General features: G+C 49.8%; 1 protein-coding gene across 8 annotated transcripts in view; it reads left to right on the forward strand.

Moving 5' to 3' along the window:
• Window positions 1-275: 275 nt before the first annotated feature.
• BRPF3 (bromodomain and PHD finger containing 3) overlaps window positions 276-16595 on the forward strand; it is a 34288-nt gene continuing 17968 nt past the window's right edge. For 4 of the 8 annotated variants that reach the window (XM_023253911.2, XM_023253913.2, XM_023253912.2 and 1 more), the window contains exons 1-7: window positions 276-413; window positions 3803-5279; window positions 8600-8756; window positions 11138-11269; window positions 13515-13643; window positions 13934-14246; window positions 14977-15279. In XM_023253911.2, coding sequence (XP_023109679.2) covers window positions 3829-5279; window positions 8600-8756; window positions 11138-11269; window positions 13515-13643; window positions 13934-14246; window positions 14977-15279 — 2485 coding nt within the window. In that variant the 5' untranslated portion in view covers window positions 276-413; window positions 3803-3828. Of the gene's footprint in view, window positions 414-1122; window positions 1433-3802; window positions 5280-8599; window positions 8757-11137; window positions 11270-13514; window positions 13644-13933; window positions 14247-14976; window positions 15280-16595 lie in introns of those variants that run through there. The other 4 variants (XM_045057449.1, XM_011282244.4, XM_045057448.1 and 1 more) reach the window with 4 other exon arrangements.

A 16595-nucleotide genomic window follows, 5' to 3' on the forward strand; every position in this document is an offset into this window, starting at 1 on the left:
CTGCGCCGGGCACGGGCGGGGGGATTTTCTTCGCGTTCCCCCCTCTTTCGCGCTCTCGCTCCTGTTCAGCGGGAGAGCCCGCGGAGCCAGGGAGGGAGCGAGGGAAGGGGTGGAGGTGGCGGGGGGGAGGCCGGAGGGGCGGATCCTGCCTGGGGGCTGATCCCTCCCTCCCCTCGGCCGGGCTCCGTGGCGGCAGCGGCGGCGGCAGCGGCTTCATTCCCCCTCCTCCCCCGGGAGCGGCGGCGGCGGCCGGGCCGGGGCCCCTGCGCGGGCCGGGAGGGGGCACGGCGGTGGCCGCGGAGGCTAGCGCGGGAGGAGGCCGCGCTCCGCTCCCAGGGCCGCGCCGACCTGCTCGACGGCCGGCCCGCCCGCGCCCAGGGGCCCCGAACGGTGGGGCCGGGCCGGCGGCTGAGGTAATGGGGGTGGCAGAGGGGCCGAACGGAGCGGGGGCGGGGGCAGCGGGGCCTACGGGGACCAGGGACTGCGCGCGGGGGGGGGGGGCAGGGAGTGGGAAGCAGGGGGCTTCCCGAGCGGGGCGGGGGCGGCGCGAAAGCGCTCTCCTGGAGCGAGGGCGGCGGCGGGGAAGGAGAAGGCGGGTGAGGGGGGAGCTGAAAAGCGAGGACCCCCTCCCGCAGCCGCCATCTTGTTTCCCTCCCCCCCGGCCCTGGCTGGCGAGCCGCCGAGCCCCGCCCCCGCCATGCTCTCCAATTGGTCAGGCCAGAAGAAGGTTCCGCCCCCCGAACGGCCCTTGGCCCCCTGGTTTCTGCTGACGGGCAGGTGAGGCGACCAATGGGCGCTCGCCTCTCTGCCCCGCTGGTTCGCTGGCGCTAGCTTTCTCTGTCTGAGGGTCGGACTGCGCGTCAGTCTGTCTCTGGCGCGCTCGCCCCCCTCCCCTTGGGGGAGGAGATGTTATTTCCCTCCTTTCTCCTCGGAAGGGTCAAGATTTTTCTGGAAGAGGTGCCCCTTTAAAGGGGCAGGAGCCTTGGCTGGGGTTCTCCCTTGTCTCATGAGTATCTCGTGGGGGTACAGGGGGTAGGGTCTAATTGCAGAAACTCCTCGTTCTTCGGGGACCTGGGTGGGGTGGGCAAGCGGGGCTTCGGGGGTGCTGAGGAGACCTCTGGGGGTGTTGGGGGTATTTGGACGCGTGTCTGTGGGAAGGGCTGTGTGGGATGAGACGCTCCCGCCAAAAAACTGGACTGTAAGCTCCTTGCGGGCGAAACTCCTTTTCCTCAGCAGCCGCCCTTCCCTCTCCAGAATTTGCCCCCCGGTGCCTGGAGGCTTGGGGAGGACCCAGGAGGTTTTCCTTAGATACTTGCTGCTTGGGTGAGGACTACCCCACGCTGCCAAGGAGGTGGTAGCCGGTAGGGAGGAAGAACATACAGCGCTTTAACAAAGGAGGGCCCACACCCTCCAAACTCTTTCAGGATTTCAGGTTAGTACCGAGGTAGGGTTTCACACTTGTGCGAGGTTCTCCCTGCCCGCGAAGGCATGGGGGCAGTGAGGCAGGTCTGTTGGCCTGGGCTACCCCCAGGGACTTGGCATTTGTCAGGCATGTAGTGGCCAAGGGTCTCTGGAACCTGGACAGAATTGCTGGGATGATTCTGTTGCCTTTTGTTCCCAGTGGGTCGTGTGCCTGCCCGCCACTGTTCCTCAGCCAAGTCGGTGTTTGTTTGTGTGTTTCAGTCACACTTGGGGATTGGAAGGCCTTTTAAACAAGGGTGGTGATAATTCTCTGTTGACCAAGAGCAACGCTTAAGAGGTGGAGTTTTTCATTTTAGTGGCGGAGCGTGGAGGCACAGAGAGATTCAGTGACTTTCTCCAGGTCACGCAGGACCAAGGTTGGAACCTAGATCGCCCCAGGGAGAGCCTCTTTTTGAACCAGATCACGGCATCTCTGTGGTGGTCTTCCTTCCCAGGGAGATGAATTCAACCCGTCAGGGGACCTGGGTTTGAACTGTAGCTTTATCACTCACTGCCTCTGGGTTGAGTGACATCTTGTTGAGCTTCTGTTTCTTCATCTGTAAAATGGAGACGATAATATCTATCCTACCTCCCAAGCTAGTTGAGAGAAATAATTAAAAGTAAAAGGGATTGGGGTGCCTGGCCGGCTCAGTTGGAGCATGTGACTCTTGATCACAGACTCGTAAGTTCGAGCCCCGTGTTGAGGGTAGAAATTACTTTAAAAATTAAAAAAAAAAAAAAAGGGGGGGGAAAGGATTTCTAGTTTGCAAAAGTGTGCTAAATTATCATCATCAAGGTGACAGACTCTTTTTCTCTTTGAAATCCTCTCACTGGTGTTACCTTTCCAAGTCTCTGCCCACACTTGGAGCCCCGTATCTCCAAATGTCTTTCCCAGTAGTGATGGCCTCAGTAACTGCTGCCGTAGCTCCTTATGAGCTTGTCATGATTCCCTTTATCCAGAGAATGATATGGGAAACTTAAGGGCTTTCTCCTTGTTGCACAGGGGCAAACTAAATGTAAGGATTTGGGGAGAGAGGGACTTCTGAGGTAAGAGAAGGCATTGAGAGTTTACCTCAGATACTGCCCCAATCATCTTGGCCTTGGGTCCAATGAGGGTCTCAGATAGGCCACTTAAAACTTCAGTGCCACTTGTGGACCACTCCCAGAGCTTCCAGTGTTTCTGCTTAGAAATGTATTAGCCAGTGCATCCTCAAAGCTGCCTTTTCCAGAGAAAGCCCTTTATACTGTGGTTTGAAGTCTTTAGACTGTACATAGTAGACATTTCAGGTGCCTTCACCTCTTCACTCCTGGGTGTGGTTAGGGGATAGGGCTTCTGATCATTGTAAGATGGGATGGGAGAGGGCTTTAGACCTGTGAGCTTTTGATCCTCTGGTGGGGCCACTGTTCATGTACACAGCTTAAAAGTGGGTGCTCTTTTTGTTTTCTTCTTTTCTGAACCCTTAACCACCCCATCCTTTTCCATGGGTAGGTATCCCACAGCCTCATGTAGGACATCATTAGAATTTTAGATCTCTCCCTGTGTTGTTTTGTAATGATCTGTAATGATCATTTGTAATGATTTGTTTTTCTTTTTTTAAAGTTTTTTTTTAAACATTTATTTATTTTTGAGAGACAGACAAATCATGAGTGGGAGAGGGGCAGAGAGAGAGAGAGGGAGACACAGAATTCGAAGCAGGCTCTAGGCTCTGAGCTGTCAGCACAGAGCCTGACACGGGGCTCGAACCCACGAACTGTGAGATCATGACCTGAGCCGAAGTCGGACGCTTAACCGGCTGAGCCACCCAGGCGCCCCAAGATCTGTTTACTTTTCTGTCCTTTCAATTAGACGGAGCACCTAGAGGCAGGGACCATGCAGGTTTGATTTCTCCTTTCATTCAACTAATATTTATTGAGTGCTTATTAAGGAGCCAGGTATCATTCCAGGTGCTGGGAATACAGCGGTGAACAAACTAGACAAAAATCTTCCCCTCATGGAGCTTGCATTCTAACGGAAGGAAGCAAACATTTATGATAAATAGCCACATTACATAGCATGATAAAAAAGTGGTGAGTGTCATAGTGAAAAATAAAGCAAAATGAAAGATTGCTGATGGGGGAAAGAGATTTGCAGTTTAAGATAGAAGGGTCAGAGAGGGTCTCATTGACAAGCAGTGTTTGTGAAAAAAGTTGAAGCGAAGGAGCAAGCTGTGTGGATGATGTCTGAGGGGCAGGACGTTCAGGCAGAGGGAGCAGACAGTCTTCATGGTGGCCATTCGATCAGATGGAAGGGTGAATGAGTGCATGCCTGAACATTCAACTCAGTTTCCTGGTTTCTCCTTAGGCCTGTCCCCTTGGTTCCCAGGTGCCATGAGGAAGCCGCGCCGGAAGTCGCGGCAGAATGCCGAGGGTCGGCGCTCCCCATCTCCCTACAGTCTGAAGTGCTCACCTACTCGGGAGACCCTGACATATGCTCAGGCCCAAAGGATTGTCGAGGTGGACATCGATGGACGCCTGCATCGAATCAGCATCTATGATCCACTCAAGATCATCACAGAGGACGAGCTGACTGCCCAGGATATCACCGAATGCAATAGTAACAAGGAGAACAGTGAGCAGCCTCAGTTTCCTGGCAAGTCCAAAAAACCCTCCTCCAAGGGCAAGAAGAAGGAGTCCTGTTCCAAGCATGCATCCGGCACTTCCTTCCACCTCCCGCAACCCAGCTTTCGCATGGTGGACTCAGGCAGCCAGCCAGAAGCACCCCCACTGCCTGCTGCCTACTACCGCTACATCGAGAAGCCACCTGAAGACCTGGATGCAGAGGTAGAATACGACATGGATGAGGAGGACCTTGCCTGGCTGGACATGGTGAATGAGAAGCGGCGAGTAGATGGGCACAGTTTGGTGTCAGCAGACACTTTTGAGTTGCTGGTAGACCGGCTTGAGAAGGAGTCATACTTGGAGAGTCGCAGCAGTGGGGCCCAGCAGTCACTCATTGATGAAGACGCCTTTTGCTGTGTGTGCCTGGATGACGAATGCCACAACAGCAATGTCATTCTCTTCTGTGATATCTGCAACCTGGCTGTACACCAGGAGTGCTACGGTGTCCCCTACATCCCTGAGGGCCAGTGGCTATGCCGCTGCTGCCTACAGTCTCCCTCCCGACCTGTGGACTGCGTCCTCTGCCCCAATAAGGGCGGCGCCTTCAAACAGACCAGTGATGGGCACTGGGCCCACGTGGTGTGTGCCATCTGGATCCCTGAAGTCTGCTTCGCTAACACCGTGTTCCTGGAGCCCATTGAGGGCATTGACAACATCCCACCTGCCCGCTGGAAACTCACCTGTTATATCTGCAAGCAGAAGGGGCTGGGTGCAGCCATCCAGTGCCATAAGGTGAACTGCTACACAGCCTTCCATGTGACATGTGCACAGCGGGCTGGGCTCTTCATGAAGATTGAGCCCATGCGTGAGACCAGCCTCAATGGCACCATCTTCACAGTACGCAAGACCGCCTACTGTGAGGCCCACTCGCCGCCAGGTGCTGCCACTGCTAGGAGGAAGGGTGACTCCCCTGGAAGCCTCAGTGAGGCTGGGGATGAGGAAGGCCTGAAGGAGGGCTGTGGAGAGGAGGAAGAGAAGGAAGAGGTAGAAGAAGAGGAGGAAGATGAAAGCCAAGGCGGGGTAGGCGGCCCCCTCAAGGGAGTGCCCAAGAAGAACAAGATGACTTTGAAGCAGAAAATCAAGAAGGAGCCAGAGGAAATGGGCCGAGATACACCCTCCACTGTCCCCATGGTCACTGTCCCACAGATCCCCTCATATAGGTAAGCTTGGTCAGGAGGTCTCCACATGGACCGATGGTTTCTGGTTGGGCTGGTGCTGGCCCTGAGCCAGGACCTCCTTCCCCAAGCATGGTTGGTGAACATTTGTTCTCTTCTGTGCCCTCAAATTTAGACTTCTCCTTTGGTCCCTGGTCTGGTTTGTGGTTTTGATTGTGCCCTGACAGCAGTGTGTTTCCTTGGCTTCAAGGTGAGACAAAATTAAGTTGCTTAGAAACCCAGGTGAAGGATGTCTAAGGCAGCATTTTCCAACAGGGGCACAAGTGGCATTTTGGATGGGATGATTGTTTATCATTAGGACTGTCCCATACATTTCTTGATGTTTAGCATCCCTGATCTGTAAGTGCCATTTGTATCCACTCCCTCATTGCCTGGTCTTTGTGACAGTCTCATATGTTTCCAAAAACCCCTGGGGGGATAGAACTGAGAACCACTGTTTTAAGGGGTCAGTATGGGTGCCTGCTATCTAGAAGGCTCTATTCTGAGAATGATGGAGACTTTTTGTGAAGGGGTGGTGGTGTGGGGAAGATATGCTATTTCTCTTCTTGAGAAGCTTTAGATTTAGAGGGAAAAGGATCACTCAGCTCAACTGTATGTCTAAGCCACCTTGGCCCCTAGTGAGTCTGTAGAGACATCATTGTATCTATTTTAAACCATTAGAGAAGTAGCTGTTAGAGGGCAGAAAAGCCAGAGACAGGAAAGATTTTTCATTGGAAGGTCATCTCAAGGGTGATATTCTTTGCAAAGTATACAGTGTTAGAGTAGGAAGGAATCTTGAAGATTTTTTAATCTAATGTAGTCCTTGCACCTTCTCCCACACCCCCAGATGAAGAAACTGCGGCAACAGGAGGTAAAGTTGTTCACTCCTTTATTCATTCAACGAGATGTTTATTGAGCACTTACTATATGCCAAGTCCTGTTCAAAGGGCTGGAACCAGGTGGAAAGCAACAGAACCTGACCACGAGCTGGAACTCATGATGCCTCCAGGCTCTGTTCCTGCTGTTTGTCTCTCTTGTTGAAAAGGATAGGGAGAAAAGAGTGCTAGAGGGTAGTGGGGAATGAGTTGTGTAAGGAACGGGCAAACAGACTTGTCAGTCTGGGAAGGAGACATAAGAGCGGAGCAGAGCAGGAGGGAGAGGCTCTTGTGAGCCATGACTGGAGTTAGAATTCAGTCAAGTGGAAATGCCTTCTAGTCACAGAGCTGCTGTAGGCTACCCTCTTCCCTGATGTTGACTGGAGTTCACGCTTAGTAACATCTGTAGGGTGGCTGTGCCCTGGGACTAGACTTTTTGGTTGTCATATCTGCTGTTATAGATGTGTCTTGCAGAGGCCTTAGCATGCTGGCTAAGAAACCAGACAGACCTGCTTTTGAATCTTGCTCCTGTCGCTAACTACCCATGTGAACTTTGGCAAGTTATTTCTTCAAGTCTTATTTATTTGTTAATGAACCTGATAGAGTTGTTGTGAGAAATTAATGAGATAATATAAGTAAAGCACTTAGCACAGAGCCTGGTAAATAGTAAGTGCTCAATAAATGGTGGCTACTGCTGCTGCTGCTGCTATTTTATTATTATTCTTTTTTCTACTTGCACAAATGCTGTTGGGACCCTCCATAGCCAAGAGGTTGTAGAGGGAGGGGGCTGCCTGCATCTGGGCAGGTGTGCTTGGCATGGGCATTGGTGGGGAATCTGTTCTTTGGGGAAAGGCCTAGGTCTTGGTTTTTTAAGCTTGGCTTTGGGGCAGGAATGTCTGACCTTGGATAGGCACAAGGCCTAGGTGATCAATGTCCAGCCTAACATGCCCACCCTTGTTAGGTTTTACTTTCTTGTTTAGCCACACTTAACCTTCCTTTCAGTGCAGTGAGATGAGGAAGTGGGGGAAACATAGCAGGGGACTGAGGCCTTGCTTACTGTGTGAATAACCAATTTTAGGACACAGGATGGTGTAGCAGAGGGATCATTGATTCAAATCCCATCCAGGGCCACCATTGTTTGTTTATTTTTTATTTATTTATTTATTTTTAATGTTTGTTTATTTTTTTTTTCAATGTTTATTTATTTTTGGGACAGAGAGAGACAGAGCATGAACGGGGAAGGAGCAGAGAGAGAGGGAGACACAGAATCGGAAACAGGCTCCAGGCTCTGAGCCATCAGCCCAGAGCCTGACGCGGGGCTCGAACTCCCGGACCGCGAGATCGTGACCTGGCTGAAGTCGGACGCTTAACCGACTGTGCCACCCAGGCGCCCCATGTTTGTTTATTTTTGAGAGACTGAGCGTGAGTGGAGGAGGGGCAGAAAGAGAAGGAGACACAGAATCTTAAGCAGGCTCCAGGCTCCAAGCTGTCAGCACAGAGCCCAATGAGGGGCTTGAGCCCGCAAACTGCAAGATCATGACCTGAGCCAGAGTCAGACCCTTAACTGCCTGAGCCACCCAGGCGCACTGCGCCACCATATTTTTAGCTGCATTAGTGACTTTGATAGTTTATTCAGCCTCTCATCCTAAGCTGCCTTTCCATCTTTTCTTACCATGAGAATAATGTTACCCACTTCGCAACAGGGCTGTTAACATAAAGATTATAGGTTTATTAATTCCTTTCCCTTTCACTTACCCCTCCATCGTCCCCACGTATTATTGGCTTAAATCCTTACTTTAAGATTTCTCTATTGGGTTAGTTCAGCCAGCTAAGTTTTCAGATTCTCCATCCTCTTATCCAGTTGTTTTTTGTTTTTTTTTTTTTTTCATTTGGTTCAAAATTAGACATTTTTAGGCTGCTGAGATCTTTAATTAAAAACCAGGGATCAGACAACTCCAAGATGTTGCGTTTGAGCTCAGAAAGCAGTAGCCTGATGTAGTTCTACTAGTTTTCCTTCCAGCTTGGCTATCGATTATTCCCTGGTCTGGGGAGACCCTCAGCCACAGGGTAGCTGGAAATAGTGACCACATTGCCTATAGCTTATTCAAGTTCCTGCCTTCTTTTGCTGCTTTTATCAAGAGAAGTGTAGGGGTATGGGGCACAGGCCTGTTTCTTAGGATTGTAGTAAACAGGGTTCCTGGGAGAGGGTTCTTTTGGAGAATCAGGACTGCAAGGTAGGAAGTAGAAAATCAGGCGATATATCTCACGCTGAATCTGAGCTGCTTAACTTTGCTGTCTTTTTTAAGCCTTTCTCTGAGGTTAGTCATTTGACCACTTTATCCTATGTTCTTTTATATATAAGGTTCAGAAATGAACCAGGATCTGAATAGGAAGCTATAATCAGGGCTGCCCACTGACCTTGTCTTTCACTTCCCTGTGCCTCCACTCAAGGTTGAACAAGATCTGTAGTGGTCTCTCCTTTCAGAGGAAAAACCAATTCATACAGCGGCTTCACAACTACTGGCTATTGAAGCGGCAGGCACGGAACGGTGTCCCCCTCATCCGGCGCCTGCATTCCCACCTGCAGTCCCAAAGAAACGCCGAGCAGGTAAGTGAAGTGATTGAAGATGATGGAGGAGGTGGAGGGTGAAGGAGAAGAAATGATGGTTGGGGTAACCCCTCCCTGAGCCCTCTGAAGAGCCTTTACCTGTAGGCGGTCACCCCTCCAGGAGGCATAGCCCAGGAATGACCTCCAACACTGGAGAGTCTTTGGGACCAGACAGCAGCTCCTTCTGGATGGGAGAGGCTTGACTTTGAAGCATATTCTAGGGGAGAATGGAGAATAAGCCCAACTTTCCGTTATGTGGGGAAAACCTTGCAGACATGGCAGAAAGAAAGGAATGGGCTGAATGAGAGCCAGGTGGCCATGTTGCATGAATTAGGACAAGGAGCACTTTCCTTAACACACTATACTGACATCTGCCAAAAATGTTTCATAGAAAACACACAAATGTGCCATCTCAGTTGTAGCACACAGCCTGGCCAATTGTGGCATTTTAGCCACGGAGTTGCTGCATGTTTACTGTTTTCTGAGATGGTGGAAGCCTCGTGAGAGACTGTTTTTTTTTTTGTTTTGTTTTGTTTTGTTTTTTACTATTTACTTCTTTTTCCCTCTTCACTTGCTCCATTACTTCTGCCTTTAAATATTTCCACACCACTACCCCAGAGATGAAGCAATCTTTTACGTGACTCTGGTGCCCTCTGGGTTCTATCTGATTTCACTTTTGCCTTTTGTAACTAAAATCCTGAAGTGCAAGTCTGCATCTCGTCCTTCCTTGAAATGGTCCACCTGCTCCCCTGTAGCTTCTCCTAGAACATCAGCCACCTCCTCCCAGCCTAGCAAGCCTTACGTCAGATTCTCATTGTATTGTCCATTGGGCTACATTTGTCACCATGGATCACCTTGTCTTAGAGCTTCTCTGTCTCACACCCTTTTGCTCCTCCTCCACCCTTTGCAATATTAACATTCCCAGGGGACTGTGCTGCCTGCCCATTGGCTTGGAGAGCTGTACACTCTCATAGTTGTAAATAAGTGTGGCAGGTTTCTTTTCCTGTCCTCATCCCTTTTTTCTGCCCTCAGTCCTGGGGCAGAGAAACCATAGATGTTCTTGTAGATGTTGTTTCCTAGAATTCATATATTGGAAACTGAATTCATTATTCTTTCATTTTTCCTAATATTTTTTCCCTATATTTCCCTAATATTTCCTAATATTTCCTATTTGTATTTCCCTAATATTGACATGGAACCTTCTTTCTCCTGACCTCAGACATTTCCCCACCTTGGAGTTACTTTTGATTCTTCCCTCCATAACAAGCCACAGTTAATCATCCCTTATGCTACTTTGGAGGAGTTTATCAGTATCTGATCCTTTGTCTCTGTTCTACAGCTCCCCTGCTCACCCATGCCCCCTTAATTTCAGCAGTAGCTTCCTAGTTGGTCTCCCACCTCTGATTCTTTCTTTGCTGTACTACTGATACTATCTCATTCACATACCATTTTCCATCTTGTCACTTCCGTTTCCAGAATATATTCCCCCTCTCCAGGCAGGCCACATCCAGGATCCTTTGCATGGAGTTTGAGCCTTCTTATCAGCTGAATCCTGGATCTTGCTTAACTTTTATGGTTATCCAGCTTTTCTGCTCTGGCCAGGCCATTTTTTTTCACCAGGCAAAAAATCACTAATTCTGCTTCTTCCAACACTTCTTCTCTGTGGTCCCTTTGGTTCCTTACCTCTTTGTTCATCCGTGTCCATCACTACCGTAAACTCCTAGTAAGAGTGCTTTCACCGGAAGCCTTCCCAGACCTAACCCCAACCCACTCAGATCCTTTCTATTTTACATTCTCTTAACATTTTGTATTCAGTTTATCTGTTGAGTTTTTATTATTTGTCTTTATGCTACTGTGCCCTTATGTGTCAAACCCTAGGCCTCTGCCTTCCCCCAACTATACTGTAACCTCTTTTAGGGCAGGAATCATCTTTTTTGGTGCTGGTGGTATTTTAAAATATGGTCAAGTCAGTTAGTACAGGCTGGTAGTAAGAACTTCACTTTGTTTTCTAGCCAAGTCGAAGCTGTAGGGTGAAATTCTTTCCACCTTGAGGTGTCTATTAGTTTTCCTTCTGAAATTCTTTCTATCCCTGAGAGGCACAGCTGCCCCCTGGTGTCCTCAGGGGTAGAGGAAGCAGTCACATATCTCACTCCAGCAGTGAAGGTTATTGTGGGGCAATGCAAGAAACATTGCTGCGAGGCTGGGGGAGCAGAGGAAGAGGGCATGGGTGGAGAGGGAGGGGTGGAAGGGCTCTCGGGAGTGTGGGTCAGCAAGGGTCAAGGGCTGTCACCTGCCGAGGCCCTGTGAGACTTGAACAGGGAGGGCACTCTGGGTAAAAGGGAGGCCCCCAGCTCCTCCTTCCTTTCCTGTCCTTCTTGCAGCGAGAGCAGGATGAGAAGACCAGTGCAGTGAAGGAAGAGCTGAAATACTGGCAGAAGCTCCGGCATGACTTGGAGCGGGCGCGGCTGCTGATTGAGCTGATTCGGAAAAGAGAGAAGCTCAAGCGAGAACAGGTGAGGAAGAGCCCCCAGCTCCAGGGTTCTTGTTCGGAATCTTTTTCTCCCGCTCTCAGTGTGGCATCAGGAGAGCCAGGAGCCTCTGCCTGGTGTCACCTTTCTCGCCTTCCTGCCCTCCAAAGCCTGCCTACTCTGTACTGGTATGGTGCTGCACATGGCTTCTAACTATGGGGATTCAGCTTCTGGTGGCCTCAAGCATAAGCTATTATCATATGCTTGAGCCCATCCCTGGAGTTTCTGACCAAAAAAAATCTCAGGAGTCTGGCCTTGAGTATTTTGAAAAGCTTCTCAGCCCATTCTGATGGGCATTGCGGCTGGCCTGGGAGCTTCTGAGAGTTTTCACTTGGCCCTTATGGTCTTGAATCATTCAAATATTCCAACCTCGGGCACCTGGGTGGCTCAGTCGGTTAAGCATCTGACTTCAGCTCAGGTCATGATCTCACGGTTCATGGGTTCGAGCCCCACGTCGGGCTCTGTGCTGACAACTCAGAGTATGGAACCTGCTTCAGATTCTGTATCTCCATCTGTCTCTGCCCCTCCCCCACTTGTGTGCACACACTCTGTCTGTCTCTCTCCCTCTCTCCCTCCCCCTCCCCAAAATAAATAAACATTTAAAAAAATTAAAAACAAATTGCCAGCTTTGACTCAAGGAGATTCTAAGCCTCTAAGCATGGGCAACATTGAGGTAGTAGTGTAACAGAGGGGTTGGGAATATGAACTGTGGCACCAGACTACCTGGTTTTATATCTGGTTCTGTCATTTAGTGTTTATGTGACGTTGGGTAAATTGCTAAACTCTTTATACCTCAGTTTCCTTGATTGTAAAATGGGGGTAATAATAGAACCTACACCAGAAGGTTGTGAAAATTAGATGACTTACTATATATAAAGAGCTTAGAACAGTGCCTGGCATGCAATGGGAGCTATAGAAGTGTCCGCTGTCAGCATCTCCATTATCGATAGTCTGTCTCCCTGAAGTGTCTACTGCAGCACTCTGCACAGGGCAGAGAGTAAATACTATTAATTGGATCAGTGACAAGCCAAAACCATTCTCTCCAGTCTAGGAATAGCAGCTGTTCCTTGCATGCTTCAGAGGCCTGGGTTAAAGATGTTCCTTTCTCTCTTTCTCCAAATCCTACTTCACTATTCAGCCCCAGCACGAGCCCTTCTCTCTGTAGACCTGTAGTCTGAGTTTCCATCTCTGCGACTGGGCAGCTCTTGCCATACATAGTGTGTGTGGGTGGCATAGAGGACATCTCAGGACCTTCTCTATGGATTCAGACTGTCTGTGCCATCCCAGTCTTGGTCGCACAGCTGAGCTTTTCTTCTTGCCTCTGGTTCAGAGAGATAAAAGGGGAAAGGAAGCAGTCAGGCCTATTTTGATGTCACTAAGAAGAAGAAACATTTCATAATCTAATCTGTGGCTTCCCAACCTTTTAGCATTAGGGCATACATAGAAAATAACATTTGTGCAATGTACTACTGTCAACTGTATATATGTGAGGCTTCTTGCTGCCTGAGGAGGTGAGCCTAGAGGCCTTAGTTATCCCAAGATGGCCTCAAGGCCAATGGGATCAATAGCTTAGCATACTAAGTGGGAATGCTGGCCCGAGTCACATTTTAAATCATCAGTGTGCTCTTTGGACTAAGACAAAGCTAGGTTCAAGTCCTATCTCATTGGGTTAGTGGCTCCTCATTATACTTCCAAATCTCAGATTCCAGATTTGTAAAATGAGGATAATAATTTCTCCCTCAGGATTATTGTGATGATTAATCAAAGTAACATAAGTAGAGAAGCAGTGTGGCATAGTAGTCGAGCACACACTGTGGAATCAGGCTGAGACTAAATCCCTATTCTGCTCATTACTGGCTATGTGGCCTTGGGCCGGTCAGTCTCTCTGTGCCTCAGTTTTCTCCATGTAAAACACCTCATCTGTACCTACCTGATATAGTTGTTAATGTTCCATAAAATGGTTAGAATGTTACTTGGTATTTAGGAAGGACTATGAAAGCGTTAGCTGTTATTGTAAGTTTTGGTACGGTGCTCGATATGTAGGGAACATTCACACAGCAGTAGCTGTTGGTCATTATTTCTAGGCTGAAAGTTGGGTGATCTCTCCTCATATACCGGTCAGCTTAATATCCTGTGAAAATTTGTTGTACGTGATTGGTAAAAGTAATCAAGAAAAAGTTTGGTGCCTCTTCGCAGAGGGTGTCCTGATCTCTTTCCACCTTCTGCACAGGTCAAAGTCCAGCAGGCCGCGATGGAGCTGGAGCTTATGCCATTCAATGTTCTGCTGAGAACCACACTGGACTTGCTGCAGGAGAAGGATCCGGCACACATCTTTGCCGAACCTGTCAACCTGAGTGAGGCAAGTTCCCCCACCACTTCCTGAGCAGTGAGCCCCTCCTGGACTGGAAACAGGGTCTGAGTAGGCCAGGAAGGGGTCAGGCCACAGGGTGTATGACACCTGGGGGTTTCTGGCAAAGCTAGTAGACTTGCCCATGGTGAGGAGTTAGCAGGCCAGGGTGGGCCAGGGCCCTGGGGCTCTGACTGTGCAGCGTGCCAAACCAGAAAATGGGGAGGCAAGAGTGCTGGTGAAGGGTGCACCTGTTTGGCTAGTAAATGGTTGTTGTAATTGTACAGGTTTTATATGTTTAGGTTCCAGATTACCTGGAATTCATATCCAAGCCAATGGATTTTTCTACCATGAGGCGGAAGCTGGAGTCCCACCTGTACCGCACCTTGGAGGAGTTTGAGGAGGACTTTAACCTTATAGTTACCAACTGCATGAAGTATAATGCTAAAGACACAATTTTCCACCGAGCAGCTGTCCGCCTGCGGGACCTGGGAGGGGCCATCCTGCGGCATGCCCGGCGGCAGGCAGAGAACATCGGCTATGACCCCGAGAGGGGCACCCACTTGCCTGAGTCACCCAAATTGGAGGACTTTTACCGCTTCTCCTGGGAAGACGGTGAGAAGCCTTGGATTGGTGGGGAGGAGAGGGACCAAGAGGAGGCACAGGGATGGAGCCCAGAGAGCCAGGGATCAGGGTGGGCCTTGGAGCTATTTAGGGTAGACACGAGGAGAGCTGAGGGTAGGCCCAGACTGGGATATTCCTGCTTGTGGCTTGCAATAGTTCTAGGAGCTAAAGTTTAACGAATTCACTATTTCTTGAATGGTAGGAAAAGGAATCAGATACTGGCTGTCTGTTTGAAAACTTAAATCCTTACCAGGGGTCTTCCTCTCCTGGATGCCCTCTATACAGCGTCCAGAGCATGGGGCAGGGAGAGTGCAATGCTAGTGTATGTCTGGCTCATTCAGAAGAGTGCAAGTAGAGGACCAGAAAAATGGAATTGCCTCTGAGCCCCACACTCTGCCTGCCCCTGCTCTCTGCTTCTCGATGGCAGTAGCCAGTCACTCAGGCCCAGGAGATTGCCAAGCTGCCTCGTGCCTGCTCCACAGAGCCTGTAATTATGACTGTGAACAGCTTCCTGCAGATGTTTCCCAGATTCTGACCTTGTCCCTGTGGCTGCCCTCCGGGCAACAGTGTTACCAGGGCCAGGGCCCCACAGTGACGCTGCTGGAAGCCACTGGCCCAGGCATTCCAGGAGAATATTTTGCATCCAAAGGATTCAGCCCCTTCCCCTTGCCCTGGGCTGGGCAGACCCTTCAGCCCTTCTGTCCTCCCTTCTCCCTGGCAGTGGACAACATCCTCATCCCAGAGAACCGGGCCCACTTGTCCCCGGAGGTGCAGCTGAAGGAGCTGCTGGAGAAATTGGACCTGGTGAGCGCCATGCGGTCCAGCGGGGCCCGGACCCGTCGCGTCCGCCTGCTGCGCAGGGAGATCAATGCCCTTCGGCAGAAGCTGGCACAGCCACCACCACCCCAGCCACCATCACTGAACAAGACTGTGTCCAATGGGGAGCTACCAGCAGGGCCCCAGGGGGATGTGGCTGTGCTGGAGCAGGCCCCACAGGAGGAGCCAGAAGATGATGGGGACAGAGGTGAGACAATCAGGGGCAGACAGGGGGTTGGAGGCCAAACTAAGGGAGTAAGGGTTAAGCTAAAATCTCAAGGATGGTGCAAGCATCCTTTCCAGAGTTTAGGTCAGACCCTTGTGGGCAAGCAAAAATCCTTGGAGAGGTCATGCTTCCATGTATATCCAGGGATGATATTCAAAATATTTAATAATCAGTAGAGACCAAAATTCATCAGAGTAGATGTTGGCTGTTGCATTGGAGTCGGTTCTGGGGACCACTGATGGGGATATTTAGTTGCTAGGTTGTGGACAGGTTTGGGGAGTTTTAGAGGCTGGGGCCCAGCAGCTCTGTACTAACTAATAAAGAAGTATTACAGTATTTTGTACCTGATAATGGCTATATTGCACATATGAGTTAAATATTTGCTCATCTACCATCATGTAGATAGGCTTTTTTAGAGCAGGTTAGGTTGTGGTGTGGGAGGACAGAAAAGGAAGAAAGACCCTAAAGATGGTCTGGCTTCTTGAACTACTTCATGGCTTTGACCCCAGCTGGCCAAGTCTACAGGCCCATCCTAAGCAGAAAGGTCAGATTGTAAGAGACATCTGGGGAAGTGATTCTCAGAGACCCAGCCTTAAAACTGAGCTGCTTTCCATCCTCCCCGCTTCGTTGGGGACAGAATTGTCTCCCTTAATACAGGTCCTCAGAGCTGAGCCTACAGCTTGGGGAGGGTCTGTCATCCACACAGTCTAGAAGGGTTCGGAGTTATCTCCAGAGGGTAGTTCTCTCCAGGGCCCAAACTGCAAGGAATGGCCCACTGTATTTTAGGTTGGCTGAGAATAAGGACGTGGCTGGGAGGTCACATTTGGCAGTGACTTCCTGATTCCCTGTGTGGCAACCAGCATGCCACTTGTATCCCACTCCTGGGCTGTGGCCGTGCAGAGTCCTGCCCACTGACCGGCTACAACAGCTTCTTCCAGAGGGTTTCAAAACAAAATTCCCAGGCCTTACATCCCAGAGATTCAGATTAAGGAAGTCTGGGCTGTGGCTTGGAAATTCTGATTTTTAAAAGTTTCAAGATAGTAAGTGAACAGACATGTTTGGGAGCCACTGATTTAACTTACTTGCTCTCACTTTTTCACATTTATAAACTTACTCTTTCTGCTTGTCCTCCTTGCTTCAGTTGGGTGATAGGAAACAGAACACATTGACAGAAGGGAAAACACTTGAGTCTAATGAGAGCTGTACACCTCTAATCTGTGAAGCTGAGACTTAACTGATTATTGATTAAGCCAGGTAGCTTTCAGCTTTCTCAGGTGTGGAGTAATGTTTTGTAATTC

Source organism: Felis catus, chromosome B2, assembly GCF_018350175.1.
Source record: "Felis catus isolate Fca126 chromosome B2, F.catus_Fca126_mat1.0, whole genome shotgun sequence".
NCBI lineage: Eukaryota > Metazoa > Chordata > Mammalia > Carnivora > Felidae > Felis > Felis catus.